The following is a 26969-nucleotide window of genomic DNA, read 5'->3' as shown; positions in this document are numbered from 1 at the left end:
GCCCCAAAAACATCCCAAAAACATCCCAAAAATATTCCAAAAAATCCCAAAAAACTTCCCCAAAACCACCCCACCAGGAAAACCAAAACACCCCAAAAAACAAAAAAATAACCCTAAAACACCCCAAAAAACAAAAAAATAACCCAAAAACCACCCCAAAAAATCCCCAAAATGCCCCCCAAAACCTCAAAACCATCCAAAAATCATCCCCAAAACCAACCCCAAACCACCCCAAAAAACACCCCAAAAAATCCCAAAGCCACTCCAAACCACCCCAAAAACATCCAAGAATCACCCCAAAACCAGCCCATAAACACACTTAAAAAACCCCAAAAACGCCCCAAAAACAGCCCTAAAAACACCCCAAAACCACCCCAAAAATACTCCAAAAGCATCTCAAAAAAACCCCAAACCGCCCCAAAACACCCCCAAAATACCCCAAAAAACACCCCCAAAAAGCTCAAAAACATCCCAAACAAGGCCAAAACCACCCCAAAAACATCCCCAAATTACCCTAAAACCACCCCAAAAGCCCCAAAAAACATCCCAAAAACACCCCAAAAAACCACGCCCAAAAATCCCCAAGAACATCCCAAAAATGCCCCAGAGTGACCCCAAAATAACCCTAAACTGACCCCAAAGTGACCCCAAATGAGCACAATCCCAAAATCACCCAAAATTTACCCCACAGCGACCCTAAAGACCTCACTGACCCCAAACTGACCACACTGACCCCGAACTGACCCCACACTAACCCCACACACCCCAATGACCCCAAACTGACCCCAAATGACCCCCAAGTGACCACAATGACCCCAATCCCAAACTGACCCCAAACTAACCCCAAATGATCCTGGTGACCCCACACTGACCCCAAATAACCCAAAATGACCCCAACGTGACCCCAACATGATCTCAATGGCACCAAATTGACCCCAATGACCTCAAAATTACCCCAAACTGACCCAAATGACCCCAAACTGACCCCAAATAACCCAAAGACCCTAAAGTGACCCCAAAAGTGACCCCAGAATTATCAAAAAAATTACCCCAAACTGACCCCAAATTACTCCAAACTGACCCTAAAATTACCCAAAACTGACCCCAAACTGACCCTGAAGGCCCCGAAGTGACCCCACTGACCCCAAATTGACCCCAAAAACCCCAAAATTACCCCAAACTGACCCCAAAATTACCCAAAAATGACCCCAAAACTGACCCAAAAACTGACCCCAAACTGACCCCAAAATTATCCAAAAAATTACCCCCGACCCCAAATGATGCCAAACTGAGCCAAAAATTACCCAAAAATAACCCCAAATTGACCCCAAACTGACCCCAAACTGACCCCACTGACCCCAAAACCCCCAAAATTTTCCCCAAAACTGACCCCAAACTGACCCAAAATTATCCGAAAAATTACCCCAAATTGACCCCAAATGATGCCAAACTGAGCCAAAAATTACCAAAAAATTACCCAAAAATGACCCCAAACTGACCCAAAAATTACCCAAAAATGACCCAGAAATTACCCCAAAAATGACCCCAAACTGACTCTAAAGACCCTAAAGTGACCCCAAAAGTGACCCCAAACTGACCCCCAAAACCCCAAAATTTTCCCCCAAAGTGACCCCAAAATTATCCAAAAAATTACCCCAAACTGACTCTAAAATTACCCAAAAATGACCCCAAACTGACCCTGAAGGCCCCAAAGTGACCCCAAATGACCCCAATTCCAAAATGACCCCAAAAACCCCAAAATTTCCCCAAAACTGACCCCAAATTGACCCCACTGACCCCAAAGTGACCCCAATGACCCCAAAACCCCCAAAATTTCCCCCCAAAACTGACCCCAAACTGACCCAAATGACCACAATCCCAAAACTGCCCAAAATTTGCCCCAAAACTGACCCCAAAGTAACCCCAAAATTATCCAAAAAATTACCCCAAACCGACCCCAAATGACCCCAAACTGAGCCAAAAATTACCAAAAATTACCCAAAAATGACCCCAAATTGACCCCAAAATGACCCTAAAGACCCTAAACTGACCCCAAAACTGACCCGAAACTGACCCCAAAATTATCCAAAAAGTGACCCCAAACTGACCCCAAATGACGTCGAACTGAGCCAAAAATTACCAAAAAATTACCCCAAAATGACCCCAATGACCCCAAACTGACCCCACTGACCCCAAAAACCCCAAAATTACCCCAAAAATGACCCCAAACTGACCCTAATGACCTTAAAGACCCTAAAGTGACCCCACACTGACCCCAAAAACCCCAAAGTGACCCCAAAACTGACCCCAAAAACCCCAAAACTGACCCCACTGACCCCAAACTGACCCCAAAATGACCCCAAAATTATCCAAAAAATTACCCCCAAATGACCCCAAAATGACCCTAAAGACCCTAAAGTGACCACAAACTGACCCCACTGACCCCAAACTGACTCCAAATGACGCCAAACTGAACCCAAAAATTACCTAAAAATGACCCCAATCTGACCCCAAACTGACCCAAATGACACCAAAAACCCCAACATTTCCCCCAAAACTGACCCCAAATTGACCCCACTCACCCCAAAACCCCCAAAATTTACCTCAAAAATTACCCCAAACTGACCCCAAATGACGCCAAACTGAGCCAAAAATTACCAAAAATTACCCAAAAATGACCCCAATTACCCCACTGACCCCAAAACCCCCCTAAATTTTCCCCAAAACTGATCCCAAAAACCCCAAAACTGACCCCACTGACCCCAAACTGACCCCAAACTGACCCCACTGACCCCAAATTGACCCAAATTACCCCAAAACCTCCAAAATTTTCTCCAAACTGGCTCCAAATTGACCCCAAAGTGACCCAAATGACCCCAAAAACCCCAAAATTTCCCCCAAACTGACCCCGCTGACCCCACACTGACTCCACACTGACCCCAAAAGTGACCCCACTGACCCCAAACTGACCCCACTGACCCCAAAAACCCCAAATTTCCCCCAAACTGACCCCGCTGTGCCCTGCCCAGGAGTGCTCTCAGCGCGCCAACAACGGGCGCTTCTCCCTGCGGGACCTGCTGATGGTGCCCATGCAGAGGGTGCTGAAATATCACCTGCTGCTCCAGGTGAGACACACCTGGGGGGACAGGGACACACCTGGGGGGGACAGGGACACACCTGGGGGGACAGGGACACACCTGGGGGGGACAGGGACACACCTGGGGACAGCTGAAATATCACCTGCTGCTCCAGGTGAGACACACCTGGAGGGACAGGGACACACCTGGGGACACCTGGGGACACACCTGGAGGGACAGGGACACACCTGAGGGGACAGGGGCACACCTGGGGGGGACAGGGACACACCTGGGGACAGCTGAAATATCACCTGCTGCTCCAGGTGAGACACACCTGGGACACCTGGGCACACCTGGGGAGACAGGGACACACCTGGGGACACACCTGAGATACACCTGGGACTCCTGGGAAACACCTGGACACACCTGGACACACTGGGATAGACCTGGGGGGTATCTGGGCACACCTGAGGCACCTGGGACACATCTGGGCACACCTGGACACACCTGGGCACAGCTGGGACACACCTGGGACACCTGGGACACACCTGGGGACACCTGGGATGCATCTGGGGGGAATGACACACCTGAGACACACCTGAGGGGACAGGGACACACCTGGAATACACCTGGGATACACCTAGGATACACATGGGGACACAGAGACACACCTGAGCACACCTGGACACACTTGGGGGGACAGGGACACACTTGAGACACACCTGGGGACACCTGGGGGAACAGGGACACACCTGGGCACACCTGGGATAGATATGGGCAGTACCTGGGCTTACCTGGGGAACACCTGGGCACACCTGGGCACACCTGTGGCACACCTGGGACATACCTGGAACACACCTGGGGTCACCTGGGAGACACCTGGGCACTCCTGGGGACACCTGGGACACACCTGGGGGTGCAGGGACACACCTGGGACACACCTGGACACACCTGAGCACACCTGGGGACAGCTGGGCACACCTGGGACACACCTGGGCACACCTGGGCACACCTGGGTCTGTCCCCAGGAGCTGGTGAAGCTGACCCCGGACGCGGCCGAGCGGGAGCGGCTGCGGGGGGCGCTGGATGCCATGAGGGTGAGTGGGGGGTCCTGGGGGAATCTGGGGGGATTTGGGGGGTCCTGGGAGGGAATTGGGGGATCTGGGAGGAATTTTGGGGGGTGCTGGGGGGAACTGGGGGGGATTTGGAGGATCTGGGAGGAATTCTGGGGGGTCCTGAGGGGATTTTGGGGTGTCCTGGGGGGATTTTGGGGGTGAATTTGTAGGGTCCTGGGGGGATTTTGGGAAGTCCTGGGAGGGATTTGGGGGATCTGGGAAGAATTTGGGGGGGTCCTGAGAGGATCTGGGAAGAATTTTGGGGGGTCCTGAGAGGATCTGGGAGGAATTCTGGGGGGTCCTGAGGGCATTTTGGGGGTCCTGAGCGGATTTTGGGGAGTCCTTGGGTGAATTTGGGGGGTCCCGGAGGGAATTTGGGGGTGAATTTGGGGGTCCTGGGGGGATTTGGGGATTCATGGTGGGATTTTTGGGGGGTTCCCAGTGGGATTTTTGGGGTTTGCATGGGAGTTTGGAGATTCCAGGGAATCTAGGGGGGGGTAATTTGGGGGGTCCTTGAGGGAATTTGGGGAGGATTTGGAGGGTCCTGGAGGGATTTGGGGTGATTTTGGGGGTCCTGGGGGGATTTGGGGGTACATGGTGGGATTTTTTTGGGGTTCCTGGTGAGATTTTTTGGGGTTCCCGGTGGGATTTTTGGGGTTTGCAGGGGAGTTTGGGGATTCCAGGGAATTTGGGGGATCCTGGGGAGGGTTGGAGGGGATTTGGGGGGTCCTGGAGAGAATTTGGGGGGATTTGGGGGGTCCTGGAGGGAATTTGGGGGTGAATTTGGGGTTCCTGGGATGATTTGGGGATTCATGGTGGGGATTTTTTGGGGTTCCTGGTGAGATTTTTTGGGGTTCCCCGTGGGATTTTTGGGGTTTGCAGGGGAGTTTGGGGATTCCAGGGAATCTGGGGGGAATTTGGGGGGTCCTGGGGGATTTTGGGGGTCGGGGGTCTCTGAGTGGAGCCCCCCCCGTGCCCCCCAGGACCTGGCCCAGTGCGTGAACGAGGTCAAACGGGACAACGAGACCCTGAAGCAGCTGACGAGCATCCAGCTGTGCCTGCACAACATGGTGGGGACCCCCAGAAACCCCCTGGGACCCCCAAAAACACCCTGGGACCCCCAAAATCCACCTTGAGACCCGTAAAATCCATCCTGGGACCCCCAAAAACCCCCTGGGACCCCTAAAAACCCCCTGGGACCCTCAAAATCCCTCCTGGGACCCCCAAAATCACACCTTGGGACCCCCAAATACTCCCCTGGGGCCCCCAAAATCCCCCTGGGACCCTCAAAATCACCCCAGACACCCAAAATCCATCCTGGGACCCCCAAAATCCATCCTGGGACACCCAAAATCCCCCAAAATCCATCCTGGGACCCCCAAAAACCCCAGGGTACTGCCAAAATCCATCCTGGGACCCCCAAAATCAGCCCCAGGGCCCTCAAAATCCCCCAAAATCCATCCTGGGACCCCCAAAATCACCTAAAATCCCACCCTGGGACCCCCAAAAACCCCCTGGGACCCCTAAAATCACCCCCAGACACTCAAAATCCATCATGGGACCCACAAAAATACGTGGGACCCCCCAAAATCCCTCCTGGGATCCCCAAGATCCATCCTGGGATCCCCAAAATCCATCCTGGGACCCCCAAAATCACACCTTGGGACCCCCAAATACTCCCCTGGGACCTCCAAAAACCCCCTGGGACCCTCAAAAACCATACTGGAACCCCCAAAATCCATCCTGGACCCCCAAAAACCATCCTGGAACCTCCAAAATCCATCCTAGGACCCCCAAAATCGCCCCCAGGACCCTCAAAATCCCCCAAAATCCATCCTGGGACCCTCAAAATCCCCCTGGGATCCCCAAAATCCATCCTGGGACCCCCAAAAACCACCCTGGGACCCTGAAAAACCCCCTGGGACCCTCAGAATCCCCCAAAATCCATCCTAGGACCCCCAAAATCACCTAAAATCCCACACTGGGACCCCCAAAATCCTACCCGGGGACCCCCAAAACCACATGGGACCCCCAAAATCACCCCCAGGACCCTCAAAATCTCCCAAAATCCATCTTGAGACGCCCAAAATCACTTAAAATCCCACCCTGGGACCCCCCCTGGGACCCCCAAAATCACCCCTGGGACCCCCAAATCCTCTCCTGGGACCCCCCAATTGTCCCCAGCCCAAATTCCCCAAATCCTCCCAATGTCCGTCCTGTTCCCGGTGTCAATCCCGTTCCCATTTCCCATTCCTGTGTCCTGTTCCTGTGTCCATCCCATTCCCGATGTCAATCCCGTGTCCATCCCATGTCCTGGTTCCAATGTCCATCCCATTCCCAATGTCCATCCTGTTCCCAATGTCCATCCCATTCCCGATGTCAATCCTGTGTCCATCCCGTGTCCTGGTTCCAATGTCCATCCCATTCCCAATGTCCATCCCATTCCTGATGTCCATCCCATGTCCATCCCGTTCCTGTGTCCTGTTCCCATGTCCTGTTCACAATGTCCATCCTGTTCTCGATGTCCATCCCGTGTCCATCCCATGTCCACCTTGTGTCCATCCTGTTCCTGATGTCCATCCCATTCCCAATGTCATCCCATTCTCAATGTCCATCCTGTTCCCAATGTCCATCCCATTCCTACATACCATCCCCAATGTCCATCCCGTGTCCATCCTGTGTCCATCCTGTGTTCATCCCATTCCCGTGTCCTTCCTGTGTCCATCCTGTATCCACCCCACTCCTGTGTCCATCCCATTCCCAATGTCCATCCCATGTCCATCCCATGTCCATCCCATGTCCATCCTATGTCCATCCCATTCCTGTGTCCCATTCCTGTGTCCATCCCGTGTCCATCCCATTCCCATGTCCATCCCATGTCCATCCCGTGTCCATCCTATGTCCATCCCATTCCTGTGTCCATCCCGTGTCCATCCCATTCCCATGTCCATCCCATGTCCATCGTGATCCCAATGTCCATCCTGTGTCCATCCCGTTCCCATGTCCCGTTCCCATGTCCATCCCGTGTCCATCCCGTGTCCTTTCCGTGTCCATCCCATATCCATCCCATGTCCATCCTATTCCCACGTCCCGTTCCCATGTCCCGATCCCATGTCCATCCCATGTCCATTCCCATATCCATCCCGTGTCCATCCCATGTCCATCCTGTGTCCATCCTGGTCCCGTGTCCATCCCATTCCCATGCCCACCCCGTGTCCATCCCATTCCCAATGTCCATTCTGTGTCCATCCCAATCCCATGTCCTGGTCCCGTGTCCATCCCATTCCCATGCCCACCCCGTGTCCATCCCATTCCCAATGTCCATTCTGTGTCCATCCCAATCCCATGTCCTGTTCCCATGTCCATCCCGTGTCCATCCTGTGTCCATCCCAATGTCCATCCCATGTCCATCCCAATCCCATGTCCATCTATCCCGTGTCCATCCCATGTCCATCCTGTGTCCATCCCAATCCCATGTCCTGTTCCCATGTCCATCCATCCCGTGTCCATCCCAATGTCCATCCCATGTCCATCCCGATCCCATGTCCATCCTGATCCCGTGTCCCGTTCCCATGTCCTGTTCCCATGTCCACCCCGTGTCCATCCTGATCCCGTGTCCATCCCGATCCCGTGTCCCGTTCCCAGCCGCAGTCCCTGGCGCAGTTCGGGCGCCCCAAGATCGATGGTGAGCTGAAGGTCTCCAGCACCGAGAGGCGCTCCAAGGTGGACAGGTGGGCCAGGGACACCTGGGGACACCTGGGGGACACTGGGGACATCTGGGGACACCTGGGGATACCTGAGGACACCTGTGGACATGTGGGGATACCTGGGGGACACCTTGGGGACACCTGGGGACACCTGGGGACACCTTGAGGACACCTGGGGACATGTGGGGATACCTGGGGGACAGCTGGGGACACCTTGGGGACACCTGGGGACACCTTGAGGACACCTGGGGACATGTGGGGATACCTGGGGGACAGCTGGGGACACCTTGGGGACACTTGGGGACACCTCAGAGACACCTTGGGACACCTGGGAACACCACGGGGACACCATGGGGACATGAGGACACCCTTGGGGACACCACAGGGACACCATGGGGACATGGGGACACCCATGGGGACATCTGGGGGACACTGGGGACACCTCAGAGGCACCAAGGGGACATGGACAACACCCTTGAGGACACCTCAGGGACACCATGGAGACTTGGGGACACCTTGGGGACACCATGGGAACACCATGGGGACACCTTGGGACACCTGGGGACACCACGGGGACACCGTGGGGACATGGGGACACCCATGGGGACATCTGGGGGACACTGGGGACACCTCAGGGGCACCAAGGAGACATGGACAACACCCTTGAGGACACCTCAGGGACACTATGGAGACTTGGGGACACCTCAGGGACACCTTGGGGACACCATGGGAACACCATGGGGACACCTTGGGAACACCATGGGGATATGGGGACACCACAGGGACACCTGAGGGACACTGGGGACACGTCAGGGACACCTCAGGGACACCTTGGGGACACCATGGGGACACCTCAGGGACACCATGGGGATATGAGAAAACCAAAACCCCACAGGGACACCCTTGGGGATACTATGGGCACACCCTTGGGGACACCACAGGCACACCATGGGGACACCCCGCGGCGCACGGTGGCCTCGGGGACACGGTGCCACCCCCTGTCACCGTCCCCAGGTACGGCTTCCTGCTGGACAAGGCGCTGATCATCTGCAAGCGCCGCGGGGACTCGTACGAGGCCAAGGACGTGGTGGAGCTGCAGAGCCACCAGCTGCGGGACGGCGGCCTCGGACCTCGCGACGGCAAGAAGGTACCGGGGACACCATGGGGACCGGGGGACGCCATGTCCAGGTGCCACCAGGGCCAGTGTCCCCGTCCCGAAGGGGACAGGTGGACACGAGTGGCCGGTCTTGCGGGTGGTTCTTGATGTTCATCCCATTCCCGTGTCCATCCCATTCCCAATATCCCTCCCATTCCCAATGTCCATCCTGTTCCTGATGTCCATTCCAGTCCTGTGTCCATCCCATCCCTGTGTCCATCCCATTCCCGATGTCCATCCCGTTCCCTATATCCATCCCATTCCTGTGTTCATCCCATTCCTGATGTCCATCCCATTCCCAGTGTCCATCCCATTCCCAATGTCCATCCCATTCCCACGTCCCATTCCCAATGTCCATCCTGTTCCCAATGTCCATCCCATTCCCGTGTCCATCCCATTCCCGTGTCCCATTCCTAATGTCCATCCCATTCCCGATGTCCATCCCGTTCCCAATGTCCATCCCATTCCCGATGTCCATCCCATTCCTGATGTCCATCCTGTTCCTGTGTCCATCCCATTCCCAATGTCCATCCCATTCCCACGTCCCATTCCCAATGTTCATCCCATTCCCAATGTCCATCCCATTCCCGTGTCCCATTCCCGATGTCCATCCCATTCCCGTGTCCCATTCCCAATGTCCATCCCATTCCCAATGTCCATCCCATTCCCGTGTCCCATTCCCAATGTCCATCTCATTCCCGATGTCCATCCCATTCCTGATGTCCATCCTGTTCCTGTGTCCATTCCATTCCCATGTCCCATTCCCAATGTTCATCCCATTCCCGATGTCCATCTCATTCCCGTGTCCATCCCATTCCCAATGTCCATCCCATTCCCGATGTCCATCCCATTCCCAATGTCCATCCCATTCCCGTGTCCCATTCCCAATGTCCATCCTATTCCCAATGTCCATCCTATTCCCAATGTCCATCCCGTTCCCGATGTCCATCCATTCCTGTGTCCAGATCCTGCTCCCAATGACCTCAGAGGTCCAGCTCTGGTGGATCCCAGGGTCTCAGTTCCTGGGGGTCACAAATGTTCAGGTCCCTCGTGGTCCTAAATGTCCAGATCCTGTGGACCTCAAACCTCTTTTCCCTGGTGAACCCCAACACCCCATTCCCTGGTGAACCCCAAAACCCTGATCCATGGTGATCCATGGTGAACCCCAAACCCCATTCCATAGTGAACCCCAAAACCCCATTCCCTGATGGCTCCAACACCCTGGTCCCTGGTGAACCCCAAACTCCATTCCCTGGTGAATTCCCTGATCCCGGGTGAACCCCAAAACCTCAATCCTTGATGAATCCCAAACCCCATTCCCTGGTGAACCCCAAACCCCATTCCATAGTGAACCCCAAAACCCCATTCCCTGATGGCTCCAACACCCTGGTCCCTGGTGAACCCCAAACTCCATTCCCTGGTGAATCCCCTGATCCCCAATGAACCCCAAACTCCACTCCCTAGTGAATTCCCTGATCCCTGGTGCACCCCAAAACCTCAATCCCTGATGAACCTCAAACCCCATTCCCTGGTGAATTCCCAGATCCTGATCCCTGGTGAACCCCAAAATCTCATTCCCTGATGAACCTCAAACCCCAATCCCTGGTGAACCCCAAACTCCCATTCCCTGGTAAATTCCCTGATCCCTGGTGCACCCCAAACCCCCCCCATTTTGGGGGGCCCCGGCTGACCCCCTCCCCACCCCGCAGTGGTCCCACACCTTCGTGCTGCTGCACACGGCCGGGCTGCAGGACTACGAGCTCTTCTTCAAGACGCGCGAGCTCAAGAAGAAGTGGCTGGAGCAGTTCGAGATGGCCCTGTAGGTGGCCCTGTCCCCATTTTGGGACATCACACCTGTCCCCACTGTCCTCCCCTTCCCCAGTTTGTCCCCACCTAAGGCAGGTGTTCCCTGCATCCGGCAGGTCCAACATCTTCCCCGAGCACGCCCTGGCCGACGGACACGACTTCCAGATGTTCTCCTTCGAGGACACCACGTCCTGCAAGGCCTGCCAGATGTTGCTGAGGTAGGGACCCCGAAATCGTCCTGGGGAGGCCATGGGGGGGCTCTGGGAGAGGGTTGGAGGTTGGGTGGGTCAAGGTTGGGTGGGTCAAGGTGGAAGTTGGTGATGGAGGGGGGTGAGTGGGGTCATAAGAAGGTCGAGGTCAAGGTGGGTCAAGCCTTGGAGGGTGCTCAAGGTTGGGTAGAGGTCAAGACCAGGGTGGGTCAATGGTTGGGTGGAGGCCAAGGTGGGTGAAGACCAAGATAGGTCAAGGCCAAGTGAGTCAAGGTTGGGTCAAGGCCAAGGTGGGTCAAGGTTGGGTGGAGGTCAAGGCCAAGATAGGTCAAGGTTGGGTGGAGACCAAGGTGAGTCAAGGTTGGGTGGAGGTCAAGGCCAAGATGGGTCAAGGTTGGGTGGAGACCAAGGTGAGTCAAGGTTGGGTGGAGGTCAAGGCCAAGATGGGTCAAGGTTGGGTGGAGGTCAAGGCCAAGGTGAGTCAAGGTTGGGTGGAGGCCAAGGTGGGTCAAGGTTGGGTCAAGGCCAAGGTGAGTCAAGGTTGGGTGGAGGCCAAGGTGAGTCAAGGTTGGGTGGAGGCCAAGGTGGGTCAAGGTTGGGTCAAGGCCAAGGTGGGTCAAGGTTGGGTCAAGGCCAAGGTGGGTCAAGGTTGGGTCAAGGCCAAGGTGGGTCAAGGTTGGGTGGAGGCCAAGGTGGGTCAAGGTTGGGTCAAGGCCAAGGTGGGTCAAGGTTGGGTCAAGGCCAAGGTGGGTCAAGGTTGGGTGGAGGCCAACATGGGTCAAGGTTGGGTCAAGGCCAAGGTGGGTCAAGGTTGGGTCAAGGCCAACATGGGTCAAGGTTGGGTTAAGGCCAACATGGGTCAAGGTTGGGTGGAGGTCAAGGCCAAGGTGGGTCAATGGTTGGGTGGAGGTCAAGGGGTCAAGGTGGGTCAAGGTTGGGCGAAGGCCAAGGTGGATCAAGGTTGGGTGGAGGTCAAGGCCAAGGCGAGTCAAGTTTGGACTGGTCAGTCATGGTCAGTCCTGGACTGGTCATTCTCAGGCCAATCACAGACTGCTCAGTCCTGGTCAGTCTCAGGCCAATCATGGACTGGCCAGTCCTGGTCTGGTCAGTCCTGGTCAATCATGGACTGGTGAATCCCAGGCCAATCACGGACTAGTCAGTCCTGGTCAGTCTGGGGTGGCTGTGGGGCATGGCTGGTGGTGTCCCCAGTGACCGTGACCCTGTGTGTCCCCCCTGTGTCCCCCTGTGTGCCCAGGGGCACCTTCTACCAGGGCTATCGCTGCAGCCGCTGCCGCGCCCCCGCCCACAAGGAGTGCCTGGGCAGAGTGGGCACCTGCGGGAAAGCCGGAAGTGGTGAGGGGCATCATGGGATTGGGGAGGGGAGTTATGGGATTGGGGAGGGATTTGGGGAGGAGGGAAACAGCAGATGGGAACAGGAGGGTGGGGCATTGTGATCCCACAAGATGGCTGACATGGAGTATTGAGGGATACAAGATGGCAGACACAGCAGGGCACTGTGGAATACAAGATGGCTGACACAGCAGGGCACTGTGGGATACAAGATGGCTGACACAGCAGGGCACTGTGGGATACAAGATGGCTGACACAGCAGGGCACTGCAGGATACAAGATGGCTGACACAGATGGGCACTGTATGATACAAGATGGCTGACGTTGAGTATTGAGGGATACAAGATGGCTGACATTGAGTATTGAGGGATACAAGGTAGCCAACACAGCCAGACGTTGTAGGAGGCAAGATGGCTGACATTGAGTATTGAGGGATACAAGATGGTTGACACAGCAGGGCACTGTGGGATACAAGATGGCTGACATTGTGTATAGTGGGATACAAGATGGCTGACACAGCAGGGCACTGTGGGATACAAGATGGCTCACGCTGAGTATTGAGGGATACAAGATGGCTGACACAGCTGGACATTGTAGGATACAAGATGGCTGACACTGAGTATTGCGAGATATAAGATGGCTGGCACAGCCGGACATTGTGGGATACAAGATGGCTGACATTGAGTACTGAGGGATACAAGATGGCTGACACAGCAGGGCATTGTGGGTTACAAGATGGCTGACACAGCAGGGCATTGTGGGATACAAGATTGGCCGCTATGGAGCAAAGCATTGTGGGATGCTTTAATAATGGAATTAATTTGCACAATTCATTAAATGCAATTGTTAATTAAGAGAGGAGTCAATTAGTCCCAGCATTAATTAGTGGTGGGGCAAATAACCTCCTCATTAATTAGGGGCTGGACTAATTACCCCAACGTTAATTAAGAGAGAGGCTAGTTACCCCATTATTAATTAAGGCAGTGTTTAATTACTCCATCATTAATTAAGGATGGGCTAGTTCCCCTTTCATTAATTAATCCAGTATCTAATTACCTCATCACTAATTAAGAACGGCACTAATTACCCCTCCCTAACGAGCTTTTCCTTCCCCCAGATCCCGGCTCGGGCGCTCGGAAGGTACCAAAATTTGGGAAAACGGCTCCGGATGGGCGGAAATTCCCGGGATTTTTTGGGGGGATCCCTTGGGGGGAGGGCCTGGGGGTCTCTGGGGGGTTCCCTGGGGGTCTCTGGGGGGTTCCCTGGGGGTCTCTGGGGGGGTCCAAACCCCCCCAAATCCCCCCCAAACTCACGCAAGTCTCGTCCTCCCCCCCAGCACAAATCGCAGCGACCAGGACCTGAGAATAAACTGGGTGAGGAATTTGGGGGTCCTGACCCCCCCGGGAAAGATTTTGGGGGGATTTTGGGTGGTCCTGACCTTCCCATGACAGATTTTGGAGAGTTTTGGAGGGTTCCGACGCCCCAGGACAGATTTTGGGGGGATTTTGGGTGGTCCCAACACCCCAGGACAGATTTTGGGGGGTCTTGATCCACCCCCCCAGGACAGATTTTGGGGGGATTTTGGGTGCTCCTGACCCCTCCAGGACAGATTTTGGGGGGATTTTGGGTGGTCCTGACCCCCCCAAATCCATTCTTGGAGTTGCCAGGAGGATTTTTCACCCTCCCCAATCAATTTTTGGGGATTTTTGACCCCTCCCAATCCATTTTTTGGGGTTTTTGACCTCCCCCAGTCCATTTTTGGGGTTCCCATGAGAATTTTTTACCCCCCCAATCAATTTTTTTGGGATTTTTGACCTCCCCCAATCTATTTTTGGGTTTCCTAGAAGGATTTTTGACCCCCCCAAATCTATTTTTGGGGGTTTTTGACCGCTCCAGTCCATTTTTGGGGTTCCCAGGAGGATTTTTGATCCCCTCAATCAATTTTTTGGGGATTTTTGACCTCCCCAAATCCATTTTTGGGGTTCCCAGAAGGATTTTTGAACCCCCAATCAATTTTGGGGGGTTTTTGACCCTCCCCCTCAATCCATTTTTGGGGTTCCCAGGTGGATTTTTCACCGTCCCCAACCCATTTTTGGGGTTCCCAGGAGGATTTTTGAACCCCCAATCAATTTTTTGGGGATTTTTGACCTCCCCCAATCCATTTTTGGGGGTCCTAGGCAGATTTTTCACCTTCCCCAACAGATTTTTGGGGGGTCTGGGGTGATTTTTGACCCCTCCCAATCAATTTTTAGGGATTTTGAACCCCCCCAATCAATTTTCGGGGTTCCTGGGGTGGTTTTTTTCCCCTCCCAACCCATTTTTGGGATTCCCAAGGGGATTTTTTACCTCCCCCAGTCCATTTTTAGGGATTTTCCCCTCCCCCCAATCAATTTTTGGGGATTTTTGATTTTTGAACCCCCCCAATCCATTTTTGGGGTACCTGGGGTGGTTTTTTTACCCCCCCCCAATCCATTTTAAGGGATTTTTGACCGCCCCCAATCCATTTTTGGGGTACCTGGGGTGGTTTTTTTACCCCCCCCCAATCCATTTTAAGGGATTTTTGACCGCCCCAAATCCATTTTTGGGGTTCCCAAGGGGATTTTTGACCCCCCTCCAATCCATTTTTAGGGATTTTTCACCCCCCCAATCCATTTTGGGGGATTTTTAACCCCTCCAATCAATTTTTGGTGTTATTAGGGTGGTTTTTTACCCCCCTCCCAATCCATTTTGGGGACTTTTTACCCCCCCAATCAATTTCTGGGGCTCCCAGGAGGATTTTTCACCTTCCCCAACCCATTTTTGGGGGGTCTGGGGTGAATTTTGACCCCCCCAAATCCATTTTTAGGGATTTTTGACCGCCCCAAATCCATTTTTGGGGTTCCCGGGGGGATTTTTGACCTCCCCCAGTCCATTTTTAGGGATTCCCCCCCCCAATCAATTTTTGGGGATTTTTGATCCCCCCCAATCAATTTTTGGGGTTTCCAGGAGAAATTTTGACTCCCCCCAACCAATTTTTGGGGTTCCCCCCAGGACTCCCCAAAATGGAGAGCACCCAGCCCTACAGCGGGGTCCCCCCCCCGCCGGGGGTCCTGGGGCCCCCCCTGCGCCTCAGCCCCGGTGACGTCATCGAGGTGACAACGGCCGAGGCCGAGGAGCTCTGGTGGCAGGTGGGGGACACTGGGGGGGGGACACGGGGGGGTGGGATCCCGGAAATGGGGGTGGGACCCTCAGGGTGATTTTGGGACCCCTGAAATGGGGGTGGGACCCTCAGAGTGGGACCCCTGAAATGGGGGTGGGACGTCCAGGTTGGGACCCCCAGGGTGGGACCCTTAAAATGGGGGTGGGACCCCTGAAATGGGGATGAGACCCCTGAAATGGGGATGGGACCCTCAGGATGGGATTGGGACCCCCAGGGTGGGCAATTGGGTCTAGGGGAGACCCCCATGGTCACGAGAGACCCCCGGGGTCCTCCCCCAATTTCTGGGGGGTTTGGGGACCCCCGAGGTTCTCCCCCAATTCCTGGGGGTTTTGGGGACCCCTGAGATTCTCCCCAAATTCCAGGGGGGTTTTGGGGACCCCTGAGGGTCTCCCCCACCCCTCGGAGGTCTCGGGACCCCCCCCGGACCCCCCAAATTTCGCCCCCAGGGCCGGAACGTGGCCAGCGGGGATCTGGGCTGGTTCCCCAGCAGCGCCGTCAGACCCTTTGTGTCCGTGAGTTTTGGGGGACCCGCACCCCAAAAAAAAACCCCCCCGGATCGTTGGGGGGGTCCCCCCGAATTTGGGGAGGGGGCTCTGGGATCGGGTTTATCCGCCCCCCCGTTAATTTTGGGCTCCCCCTCTTCCCTCAGGTGCCGCTGCCGGATCTCTCCGTCTATCCCTGGTCAGTGGGGGGACCCCGAAATTCTCACCCTGAACCCCAAAATTTTCACCCTGAACCTCAAATTCCTCCCTTGGACCCCAAAGTTCAAACATGGGACCCCAAAATTTTCATCCTGAATTCAAAATTCTCCCCTGAATCTCAAAATTCTCACCCTGAAACCTCAAATTCACATCTGGGAACGCAAAATTCTCACCCTGAACCCCAAAATTTTCACCCTGAACCTCAAAATTTTCATCCTGAAACGCAAAATTTGCACCCTGAACCCCCAAATTCGCACACGGGACCCTAAAATTTTAATCCTGAATTCCAAAATTCTCACCCTGAACCCCAAAATTCTCACATGGGACCCCAAAATTTTCACCCTGAACCCCAAAATTCCCACCTGAAACCCGAAAATCTCCCCTGAACCCCGAAATTTTCATCTGAACCCAAACATTTTCACCCCGAACCCCAAAATTCTTACCCTGAACCCCAAAATCCTCACCCTGAACCCGAAAATTCACACATGAGACCCCAAAATCTCACCCTGAACCCCAAAATTTTCACCCTGAACCTCAAATTCCTCCCTTGAACCCCAAAGTTCAAACATGAGACCCCAAAATTTTCATCCTGAATCCCAAATTCTCCCCCTGATCCACAAAATTCTCACCCTGAAACCTCAAATTCACATCTGGGAATGCAAAATTCTCACCCTGAACCCCAAATTCTTCCTTGAACCCCAAAATTTTCACCTGAACTCCAAAATTTTCACCCTGAACCTCAAAATTTTCGTCATGAAACCCAAAATTTGCACCCTGAACCCAAAATTCCTCCCGGAACCCCAAAATTTTCACCCTGAACCCCCAAATTCGCACACGGGACCCTAAAATTTTAATCCTGAATTCCAAAATTCTCACCCTGAACCCCAAAATTCTCACATGGGACCCCAACATTTTCACCCTGGACCCCAAATTCCTCACCTGAACCCCAAAATTCTCACCCTGAACCCCAAATTTTTCATTCTGAACCTCGAATTCCTCCCTTGAACCCCAAAGTTCAAACATGAGACCCCAAAATTTTCATCCTGAATCCCAAATTCTCCCCTGAAACCTCAAATTCACATCTGGGAATGCAAAATTCTCACCCTGAACCCCAAAATTCCTCACCTGAACCCCAAAATTTTCACCCTGAACCTCAAAATTTTCGTCATGAAACACAAAATTTTCACCCTGAACCCAAATTCGCACACGGGACCCTAAAATTTTAATCCTGAATTCCAAAATTCTCACCCTGAACCCCAAAATTCTCACATGGGACCCCAAAATTTTCACCCTGGACCCCAAAATTCCCACCTGAAACCCGAAAATCTCCCCTGAACACCGAAATTTTCATCTGAACCCAAACATTTTCACCCCGAACCCCAAAATTCTTACCCTGAACCCCAAAATCCTCACCCTGAACCCGAAAATTCACACATGAGACCCCAAAATTTTCACCCTGAACCCCAAAATTTTCACCTGAAACCCCAAAATCTCCCCTGAACCCCAAAATTTTCACCCTGAACCCCAAATTCCTCCCCGAACCCCAAAATTTTCACCCTGAACCCCCAAATTCGCACACGGGACCCTAAAATTTTAATCCTGAATTCCAAAATTTTCACCATGAACCCCATAATTCTCACATGGGACCCTGGAGTTGGGGGTGGGGATTTTGGGGTCCCAGGTGCGGTATTTGGGGGTTCCGGGTGGGGTTTTTGGGGGTCCTGGGTGGGGGTTTGGGGGTCCTGATGCAGTTTTGGGGGTCCCAGTGCAGTTTTTGGGGTCCCGGGTGGGGTTTTTGGGGGTCCCAGTGCAGTTTTTGGGGTCCCGGGTGGGGTTTTTGGGGGTCCCAGTGCAGTTTTTGGGGTCCCGGGCGGGGTTTTTGGGGTCCCGGGCGGGGTTTTGGGGGGTCCCAGTGCAGGTTTTGGGGTCCCGGGTAGCGTTTTTGGGGGTCCCAGTGCAGTTTTTCGGGTCACACCCCCTTTCCCCAGGTTTGGGGGTCCCCCTGGAGCGGGGGTCGGGGTTTTTGGGGGTCCCGATGCAGTTTTTGGGGTCCAAGGTGGGGTTTTTGGGGTCCCGGGCGGGGTTTTTGGGTGTCCCAGTGCAGTTTTTGGGGTCCCGGGTGGGATTTTTGGGGTCCCGATGCAGTTTTTGGGGTGCTCCCCAGTTTTGGGGGTCCCCTGGAGCGGGGGCTGGGGTTTTTGGGGGTCCCAGGTGCAGTGTTTGGGGTGTCTTGCAGGTTTGGGGGTTCCCTGGATCAGGGTTTTGGGAGTCCCGATGCAGATTTTGGGGTCACACCCCCTTTCCCAGGTTCGGGGGTCCCCTGGAGCGGGAGGCTGGGGTTTTTGGGGGTCCCAGTGCAGTTTTTGGGGTCACACCCCCTTTCCCAGGTTCGGGGGTCCCCTGGAGCGCGCCGAGGCCGAGCAGGCGCTGTCCCCCCGCTCCGACGGCGCCTTCCTGGTGCGGCAGCGGCTGCGAGAGCCCGGGGACTTCGCCATCAGCGTCAAGTGAGGGACGGGGGACAGTGGGGACAGAGGGGACACCGGGGGGGACAGTGGGGACAGAGGGGGGATTGGGGACAGAGGGGACAGTGGGGACACTGGGGACAGTGGGACAGTGAGGGGGTTTGGGGACAGTGGGGGGGATTGGGGACAGTGGGGACACGGGGGGGATTGGGGACAGTGGGGACAGAGGGGACAGTGGGGACAGAGGGGACACTGGGGACACTGGGGACAGTGGGACAGTGAGGGGGTTTGGGGACAGTGGGGGGGATTGGGGACACTGGGGACACTGGGGACAGAGGGGGGATTGGAGACAGAGGGGACAGTGGGGGGATTGGGGACAGTGGGGACAGAGGGGACAGTGGGACAGTGGGGACAGGAGGGAGAGGTAGAAGGAGGAGACAGGGGAGAGAGGTAGAAGGAGGGAGGGAGGAACGGAAAGAGAGGGAGAGGGAAGGAGGGAGGGACAGGAGAGGGAGGGATGGACGGAGGAGGGAGAGGGAGAGGGAAGGAAGGAAGGAAGGAGGGAGGGAGAGGGAGGAGGAGCCGAGGGTGACTCCGGGGGAGGGAAGGAGGGAGGGAGGGAGGGAGGAGGAGCCGGGGGTGACTCCGGGGAAGGAGGGAGGGAAGGAGGGAGGGAGGGAGGGAGGAGGAGCCGAGGGTGACTCCGCCGCCGCAGGTTCCGCGGGCAGGTGAAGCACATCAAGGTGGCAGCGAGCGAGGGGCTCTACTGGGTGACCGAGAGGAAAGCGTTCCGGGGGCTGGTGGTGAGAGAGCGCCCCAAAAACACCAAAAAACACCCCAAAAATACCTGAAAACACCCCAAAAACACCCCCAAACACACCAAAAACAGCCTAAAACCCAAAAAAACAGTCCAAAAACACCCCAAAAACCCAAAACCACCCCAAAAAAACCCAAAACGCCCGAAAACACCCGAAAACACCCCAAAATACCCCAAAAACACCCCCAAACACCCCAAAACACCTAAACCACCCCAAAATACAAAAAAAAATTGCAAAAACGCTCCAAAACCCCCAAAACCATCCCAAAAACACTCTAAAACCACCAGAAACACCCTAAAAACAGCAAAAATACCACAAAAAAACACCTGAAAACACCCCAAAACACCCAAAAAAACCTCCAAAACACGTGGAAACACCCCAAAAATAACCCCCTAAAATCCCAAAATACCCCAAAACACACCAAGAACACCCCAAAACACCCCAAACCCCCCAAAAACCCAAATAGCCCCAAAACCACTCCAAAACCACCCTAAAACCACACCAAAACACCAAAAACACCCTAAAACCCCCAAAACCACCCCCAAAACACCCCAACCCCCCCAAAAAAGACCCCAAAAGCAAAAAAAAACCAAAAAACACCCCAGAAAACCCCCAAAACCCCCCAAACAACCCAATCCCCCAAAAAACGCCCCAAAAACCAAAAAAACACCCCCAAACACCCCCAAACACCCCGAACACCCCAAAATACCTCCCAAAAAGTCAAAAAACCACCACAAAATACCCCCAAAAACATCCCAAAACCACCCTAAAAACACCCTAAAAACACCAAAAATAGCTCAAAAAACACCTGAAAACACCCCAAAACACCCCAAAAAATCCCAAAAGCATCCCAAAACCACCCCAAAAGCATCCCAAAACACCCAAAAACCACCCCAAAACCACCCCAAAAGCATCCCAAAACACCCAAACAACACCCCAAAATAATCCCAAATCACCCAAAAAACCTCCAAAACACCCGAAAACACCCCAAAAATAACCCAAATACCACCCCAAAAATACCAAAAACATCCCAAACCCCAGAAAATACCCAAATAACCCCAAAACATCCCTGGGATGGTTTTTGGGGTCCCTGATTTATCCCTAAGGGTTTTTTGGGGTCCTTGATCTCCCTGGGATGGTTTTTGGGGTCTCTGACCTCCTCAGGGATTTTTTGGGGTCCCTGGCATTCCTGGGATGGTTTTTGGGATCCCTGATTTCTCCCCAGGGGTTTTTTGGGGTCCCTAACATTCCTGGGGGATGTTTTGGGGTCGCTGCCCCCTCCCTGAGGGATATTTTGGGATTCCCGATCTCCCTGGGATGGTTTTTGGGGTCTCTGCCCCCCTGACGGATGTTTTGGGGTCCCTGGCATTCCTGGGATGGTTTTTGGGGTCGCTGCCCCCCTGAGGAGTATTTTGGGATCCCTGATGTCCCTGGGATGTTTTTTGGGGTCCCTGCCCCCACTGAGGGATGTTTTGGGGTCTGTGATGTCCCTGGGATGGTTTTTGGGTCCCTGATTTCTCCCAGGGTTTTTTTGGGGTCCCTGACATTCCTGGGGGATATTTTGGGGTCGCTGCCCCCCCTCAGGGATGTTTAGGATCCCTGATCTCCCTGGGATGGTTTTTGGGGTCTCTGACCTCCTCAGGGATTTTTTGGGGTCCCTGACATTCCTGGATGAGCTTTTTGGGGTCTGTTATGTCCCTGAGATGGTTTTTGGGGTCTCTGCCCCCCCTGAGGGATTTTTTGGGGTCTCTGGCATTCCTGGGATTGTTTTTGGGGGTCCCTGATTTCTCCTCAGGGATGGTTTTTGGGGTCGCTGCCCCTCTGAGGGATGTTTTGGGGTCGCTGCCCCCCCTGAGGGATGTTTTGGGGTCCCGCAGGAGCTGGTGCAGTTCTACCAGCGGAATTCCTTACGGGATTGTTTCAAGGCTCTGGACACGACCCTGGCCCTGCCCTACAGAGACCCCGAAACCCGCGCGGCCCCGCGAGAGCCCGGTGAGCTCTGGGGCCACATTTGGGGTTTGGGGTTCTGGGGTGGCCCTGGAAAAGGATTTTGGGTTGTGAGGTGATTCTGGAAAGGAATTTTGGGGTTCTGGAGTGGCCCTGAAAGGGGATTTGTGATTGTGGGGTGGCTCTGAAACGGGGTTTGGGGTTTTGGGGGTTGTGGGGTGACCATGAGAAAGGATTTGGGGTTTTGGAGTGGCTCTGAAAGGGGATTTGGGGTTTTCGGGTGGTTCTGGAAAGGAATTTTGGGGTTTTGAGGGTTGTGGGGTGGCTCTGAAAAAGGATTTGGGGTTTTGCTGTGGCCCTGGAAAAGGATTTTGGGGTTGTGGGGGTTGTGGGGTGGTCCTGAAAAAGGATTTGGGGTTGTGGGGGGGGCCCTGAAAGGGGATTTGGGGTTGTGGGGTGGTTCTGAAAGGGGATTTGAGGTTTTGGGGTGGTTCTGAAAAGGGATTTGGGGTTTTGGAGGTTGTGGGGTGGCCATGAAAAAGGATTTGGGGTTTTGGGGTGGCCCTGAAAGGAAATTTGGGGTTTTGGGGTGGGTCTGAAAGGGGATTTGGGGTTTTGGAGTGGCCCTGGAAAAGGATTTTGAGGTTTTTGGGCGGCTCTGAAAAGGGATTTGGGTTTCTGGGGGTTGTGGGGTGGCCCTGGAAAAGGATTTTGAGGTTGTGGGGTGAGTCTGAAAGAGGATTTTGGGGTTGTGGGGTGGTCTTGAAAAAGGATTTGGGGTTTTGGGGTGGCTCTGAAAGGGGATTTGGGGTTTTGGGGTGACCTTGAAAAAGGATTTGGGGTTTTGGGGTGGCCATGAAAGGGGATTTCGGGTTGTGGGGTGGCCGTGGAAAAGGATTTTGGGGTTGTGGGATGGCTCTGAAAGGGGATTTCAGGGTTTTGGGGTGGCCTTGAAAGGGATTTGGGGCCTCTTTGGGGGTTGTAGGGTGGTAACAGGAAGGATTTGGGGATTGGATTTGGATTTAGGATTGAATTTGGGATTGGATTTGGGGCTGGATTTGGGGCTGATTTAGGGCAGGATTTAGGGCAGGATTAGGGCCAGGATTTAGGGCTGGAATTGGGGCAGGATTTAGGGCAGGATTTGGGGCCGGATTTGGGGCTGGATTTAGGGCAGGATTTAGGGCTGGATTTGGGGCTGGATTTAGGGCTGGGTTTAGGGTTGAATTTGGGATTGTATTTGGGGCTGGATTTAGCCCTGGATTTAGGGGTGGATTTGGGGTCGGATTTAGGGCTGGATTTGAGCTCGATTTGGGACATTTGGGGACACCTCGCTGTCCCCCCCAGGCGCCCCCCGCAGTTTCGGCTCGGCCAAGGCTCGCTACGACTTCAGCGCGCGGGACCGCACGGAGCTGTCACTGCGGGAAGGGGACATTGTGCGCGTGCTGAGCAAGAGGGGACAGCCGGGATGGTGGAAGGGAGAGATCTACGGGAGGGTATGGGGACATCTGGGGACATCAGGGACATCTGGGGACATCTGGGGACACCCTGGGGACACCCTGGAGACACCCTGGGGACATCTGGGGGACACTCTGGGGACATCCTGGGGACACCCTGGGGACAGTGGGGTCACCCCTGAGATTGTCCCCACATTTGGGGACACCTTGGGGACAGCAGGGTCACCCCTGACTCTGTCCCCACCCCAGTGTCACCCCATGTCCCCTGACCCCACTGTCCCCATGTCCCCAGTGTCCCCATGTCCCCAATCCCCCCAGCGTCCCCAATGTCCCCAGTGTCCCCAATCCCCTCAATGTCCCCCCGCTGTCACCACTGTCCCCTCAATGTCCCCACTGTCCCCATGTCCCCAGTCACCCCAGTGTCTCCTCCATGTCCCCACTGTCCCCAGTGTCCCCTCACTGTCCCCTGACCCCGCTGTCCCCAATGTCCCCTCAATGTCCCCAATGTCCCCAGTGTCCCCACTGTCCCCAGTGTCCCCCCAATGTCCCCACTGTCCCCTCAATGTCCCTTGACCCCACTGTCCCCATGTCCCCAATCCCCCAGTGTCCCTTCAGTGTCCCCAATGTCCCCCCAGTGTCCCCAGTGTCCCCTCGCTGTCCCCTGACCCCGCTGTCCCCAATCCCCCCACTGTCCCCTCGCTGTCCCCTGACCCCGCTGTCCCCCTGTCCCCAATCCCCCCAATGTCCCCAATGTCCCCTGACCCCGCTGTCCCCATGTCCCTGATCCCCCCACTGTCCCCAATCCCCCCAGTGTCCCCACTGTCCCCTCAATGTCCCCAATGTCCCCAGTGTCCCCTCAGTGTCCCCTGACCCCGCTGTCCCCTCCCCCAGGTCGGCTGGTTTCCCGCCAATTACGTGGACGAGGATTATTCGGATTACTGCTGACCCCTGACCCCAAATCCCAAATCCCAAATCCCGATAATTTATGGGACAATAAAGGAGGATCGGGACCAGGAACGGATCCGGGGGCGGGGATTTTAACGGGGATTTCCCCAAATTCCGGCAAATTCCGGGAATTCCGCGAATGTCCGGCTGGGGCCGGAGGTCAAGGCTGGACACTGGGAAAGGATCCAGGACAGGGACGGGGCCAGAGGGGGTTGGGGAATTCCGGGATTGGGGGATTTCTGGGATTGGGGGGAAATTCGGGGATTTGGGGAATTCCAGGATTTGGGGAATTTCAGGATTTTGGGATTTTGAGAATTCCAGGATTTTAGGAAGGGGAGTTTCAGGATTTGGGGGAAATTCTGGGATTTGGGGATTTTTGGGATTTGGGGATTCCGGGATTTGGGGGGAATTCTGATATTGGGAGATTCCGGGATTTGGGGAATTTCAGGATTTTTGGGATGGGAATTCCAGGATTTGGGGGATTCGGGATTTGGGGACATCCAGGATTTTAGGAAGGGGAATCTCGGGATTTTAGGAAGGGGAATTCCGGTATTTGGGGATTTCTGGGATTTGGAGAATTCTGAGATTTGGGGAAATTCTGGATTGGGAAATTCCAGGATTTGGGGATTCCAGGATTTGAGGAATTCTGGGATTTGGGGGATTTCAAAATTTGGGGGAAATTCAGGATTTGGTGGAATTCCAGGATTTGGGGAATTCTGGGATTGGGGGAAATTTGGCATTGGGGGAATTCTGGGATTTGGGGATTCTGGGATTTGGGGATTCCGGGATTTTGGGAATTCTGGGATTTGGGGACCTCCAGGATTTTAGAAAGGGGAATCTCAGGAATTTTAGGAAGGTAATTTCAGGATTTTTGGGATGGGAATTCTGGGATTTGGGGAATTTGAGGATGTTGGGATGTCCAGGACTTTTAGGAAGGAAATTTCAGGATTTGGGGGAAATTCCTGGATTTGGGGAATTCCAGGATTTGGAGAAATTTGGGAGTTGGGAATTTCCAGGATTTGAGGAATTCCAGGATTTGGGGAATTCTGAGATTTGGGGGATTGCAGGATTTGGGGGAAATCCGGGATTTGGGGAATTCTGGGATTGGGGGTTTCTGGGATTTGAGGATTCCAGCATTTGGGGAGTTCTGGGATTTGGGGAAATTTGGGATTTGGGGAATCTCAGGATTTGGGGGAAATTCCAGGATTTAGGCAATTCTGGAATTGGGGGATTCCGGGATTTTTGGGAAGGGAATTCCAGGATTTGGGGGATTTGGGGAATTCAGGGATTTGGGGGAAATTTGGGGATTTGGGGAATTTCAGGATTTGGGGATTTCTGGGATTTGGGGGATTCCTGGATTTGGGGAACTCTGGGATTTGAGGATTTGGACATTTGGGGAATTCTGGGATTTGGGGAAATTTGGGATTTGAGGGAAATTCGGGATTTGGGGGAATTCCAGGATTTGGTGAATTCAGGATTTGTGGAATTCTGGCATTGGGGGATTCTGGGATTTGGGGAAATTTGAGATTTGGGGGAAATTCCGGGATTGGGGGAATTCTGGGATTGGGGGGAAATTCTGGGATTTGGGAAATTTCAGGATTTTGGGATTTTGAGAATTCCAGGATTTTAGGAAGAGGAGTTTCAGGATTTGGGGAAAATTCCTGGATTTGAGGGGAATTCCAGGATTTGGGGAAATTCAGGATTTGGGGAATTCTGAGATTTGGGGAAATTCAGGATTTGGGGAATTCTGAGATTTGGGGAAATTCAGGATTTGGGGAATTCTGAGATTTGGGGGATTCCAGGATTTGGGGGGAATCTGGGATTTGGGGAAATTTGGGATTGGGCGATTCTGGGATTTTTGGGAAGGGAATTCAGGATTTGGGGGAAATTTGGGGATTTGGGAATTCGGGAATTTGGGGCATTCTGGGATTGGGGGAATTCTGGGATTTTGGGAAGGGAAATTTCAGGATTTTGGGATTTTGAGAATTCCAGGATTTGGGGAATTACAGGATTTTAGGAAGGGGAGTTGCAGCATTTGGGGGAAATTCTGGGATTTGGGGAATTCTGGGATTGGGGAAAATTTGGCATTGGGGGAATTCTGGGATTGGAGGAATTCTGGGATTTTAAGAAGGGGAATTTCAGGATTGTAGGACGGGAATTTCAGGATATTTGGGATGGGAATTCCAGTATTTGGGGAATTTCAGGATTTTTGGGAGGGGATTTTGGGATGTCTGGGATTTTAGGAAGGGGAATTTCAGGATTTTGGGAGGGGGATTCCAGGATTTGGGGAATTTCAGGATTTGGGGATTTGGGGAATTCCAGGATTTTAGGAAGGGGAGTTTCAGGATTTGGGGATTTTGGGAAGGGGAGTTTCAGGATTTGGGGGGAATTCAGGATTTGGGGAATTCGGGAATTTTGGGATTTGGGGCAATTTGGGGAATTCCAGGATTTTTTGGAAGGGAATTCCGGGATTTGGGGGAAATTCGGCTTTTGGGGGGAATTCGGGATTTTTGGAATTTCCAGGATTTTAGGAAGGGAAATTCCACAATTTGGGGAAGGGAATTCCAGGATTTTGAGAAGAAGAATTTTAGGATTTTTAGGAAGGAAATTCCAGGATTTTGGGACTTCCAGGATTTTGGGAATTTTGGGAATTTTCAGGAGTTTGGGATGTCTGGAATTTTAGGAAGGGAATTCCCACAATTTTGGGTTGAATTCCCAGGATTTTGGGGTCGGGGTGGTCCCTCACACACCCAGGGCAGGGTGGTCCCACAGCTCCCAGTTCAATCCCAGTTCGATCCCAGTTCAATCCCAGTATGATCCCAGTTCAATCCCAGTCCAATCCCAGTTCAATCCCAGTCCAATACCTGTTCAATCCCAGTTTCATCCCAGTTCAATTCCAGTCCAATCCCAGTTTAATCCCAGTTCAATCCCAGTCCAATCCCAGTATGATCCCAGTCCAATCCCAGTCCAATACCTGTTCAATCCCAGTTTCATCCCAGTCCAATACCTGTTCAATCCCAGTT

General features: G+C 53.8%; 1 protein-coding gene across 1 annotated transcript in view; it reads left to right on the top strand.

Moving 5' to 3' along the window:
- The window catches only part of VAV1 (vav guanine nucleotide exchange factor 1), a 33727-nt gene extending 9739 nt beyond the window's left edge, over positions 1 to 23988 (top strand). Inside the window, exons 11-28 of the mRNA XM_033083764.1 lie at positions 3030 to 3125; positions 4106 to 4174; positions 5176 to 5262; positions 7838 to 7923; positions 8914 to 9046; positions 10765 to 10874; positions 10978 to 11079; positions 12326 to 12423; positions 13538 to 13560; positions 13757 to 13793; positions 15451 to 15587; positions 16066 to 16131; positions 16269 to 16300; positions 18708 to 18824; positions 19498 to 19585; positions 21478 to 21592; positions 22892 to 23040; positions 23893 to 23988. Of these exons, the coding sequence (XP_032939655.1) occupies positions 3030 to 3125; positions 4106 to 4174; positions 5176 to 5262; positions 7838 to 7923; positions 8914 to 9046; positions 10765 to 10874; positions 10978 to 11079; positions 12326 to 12423; positions 13538 to 13560; positions 13757 to 13793; positions 15451 to 15587; positions 16066 to 16131; positions 16269 to 16300; positions 18708 to 18824; positions 19498 to 19585; positions 21478 to 21592; positions 22892 to 23040; positions 23893 to 23946 (1599 nt within the window). The 3' untranslated portion in view covers positions 23947 to 23988. The remainder of the gene's footprint in view (positions 1 to 3029; positions 3126 to 4105; positions 4175 to 5175; positions 5263 to 7837; positions 7924 to 8913; positions 9047 to 10764; positions 10875 to 10977; positions 11080 to 12325; positions 12424 to 13537; positions 13561 to 13756; positions 13794 to 15450; positions 15588 to 16065; positions 16132 to 16268; positions 16301 to 18707; positions 18825 to 19497; positions 19586 to 21477; positions 21593 to 22891; positions 23041 to 23892) is intronic.
- The last annotated feature ends 2981 nt before the right edge of the window (positions 23989 to 26969 follow it).

Source organism: Catharus ustulatus, chromosome 33, assembly GCF_009819885.2.
Source record: "Catharus ustulatus isolate bCatUst1 chromosome 33, bCatUst1.pri.v2, whole genome shotgun sequence".
Taxonomy (NCBI): Eukaryota; Metazoa; Chordata; class Aves; order Passeriformes; family Turdidae; genus Catharus; species Catharus ustulatus.
The sequence above is the reverse complement of the archived record's forward strand: the minus strand, read 5'-3'. Positions and strand labels throughout refer to the sequence as shown.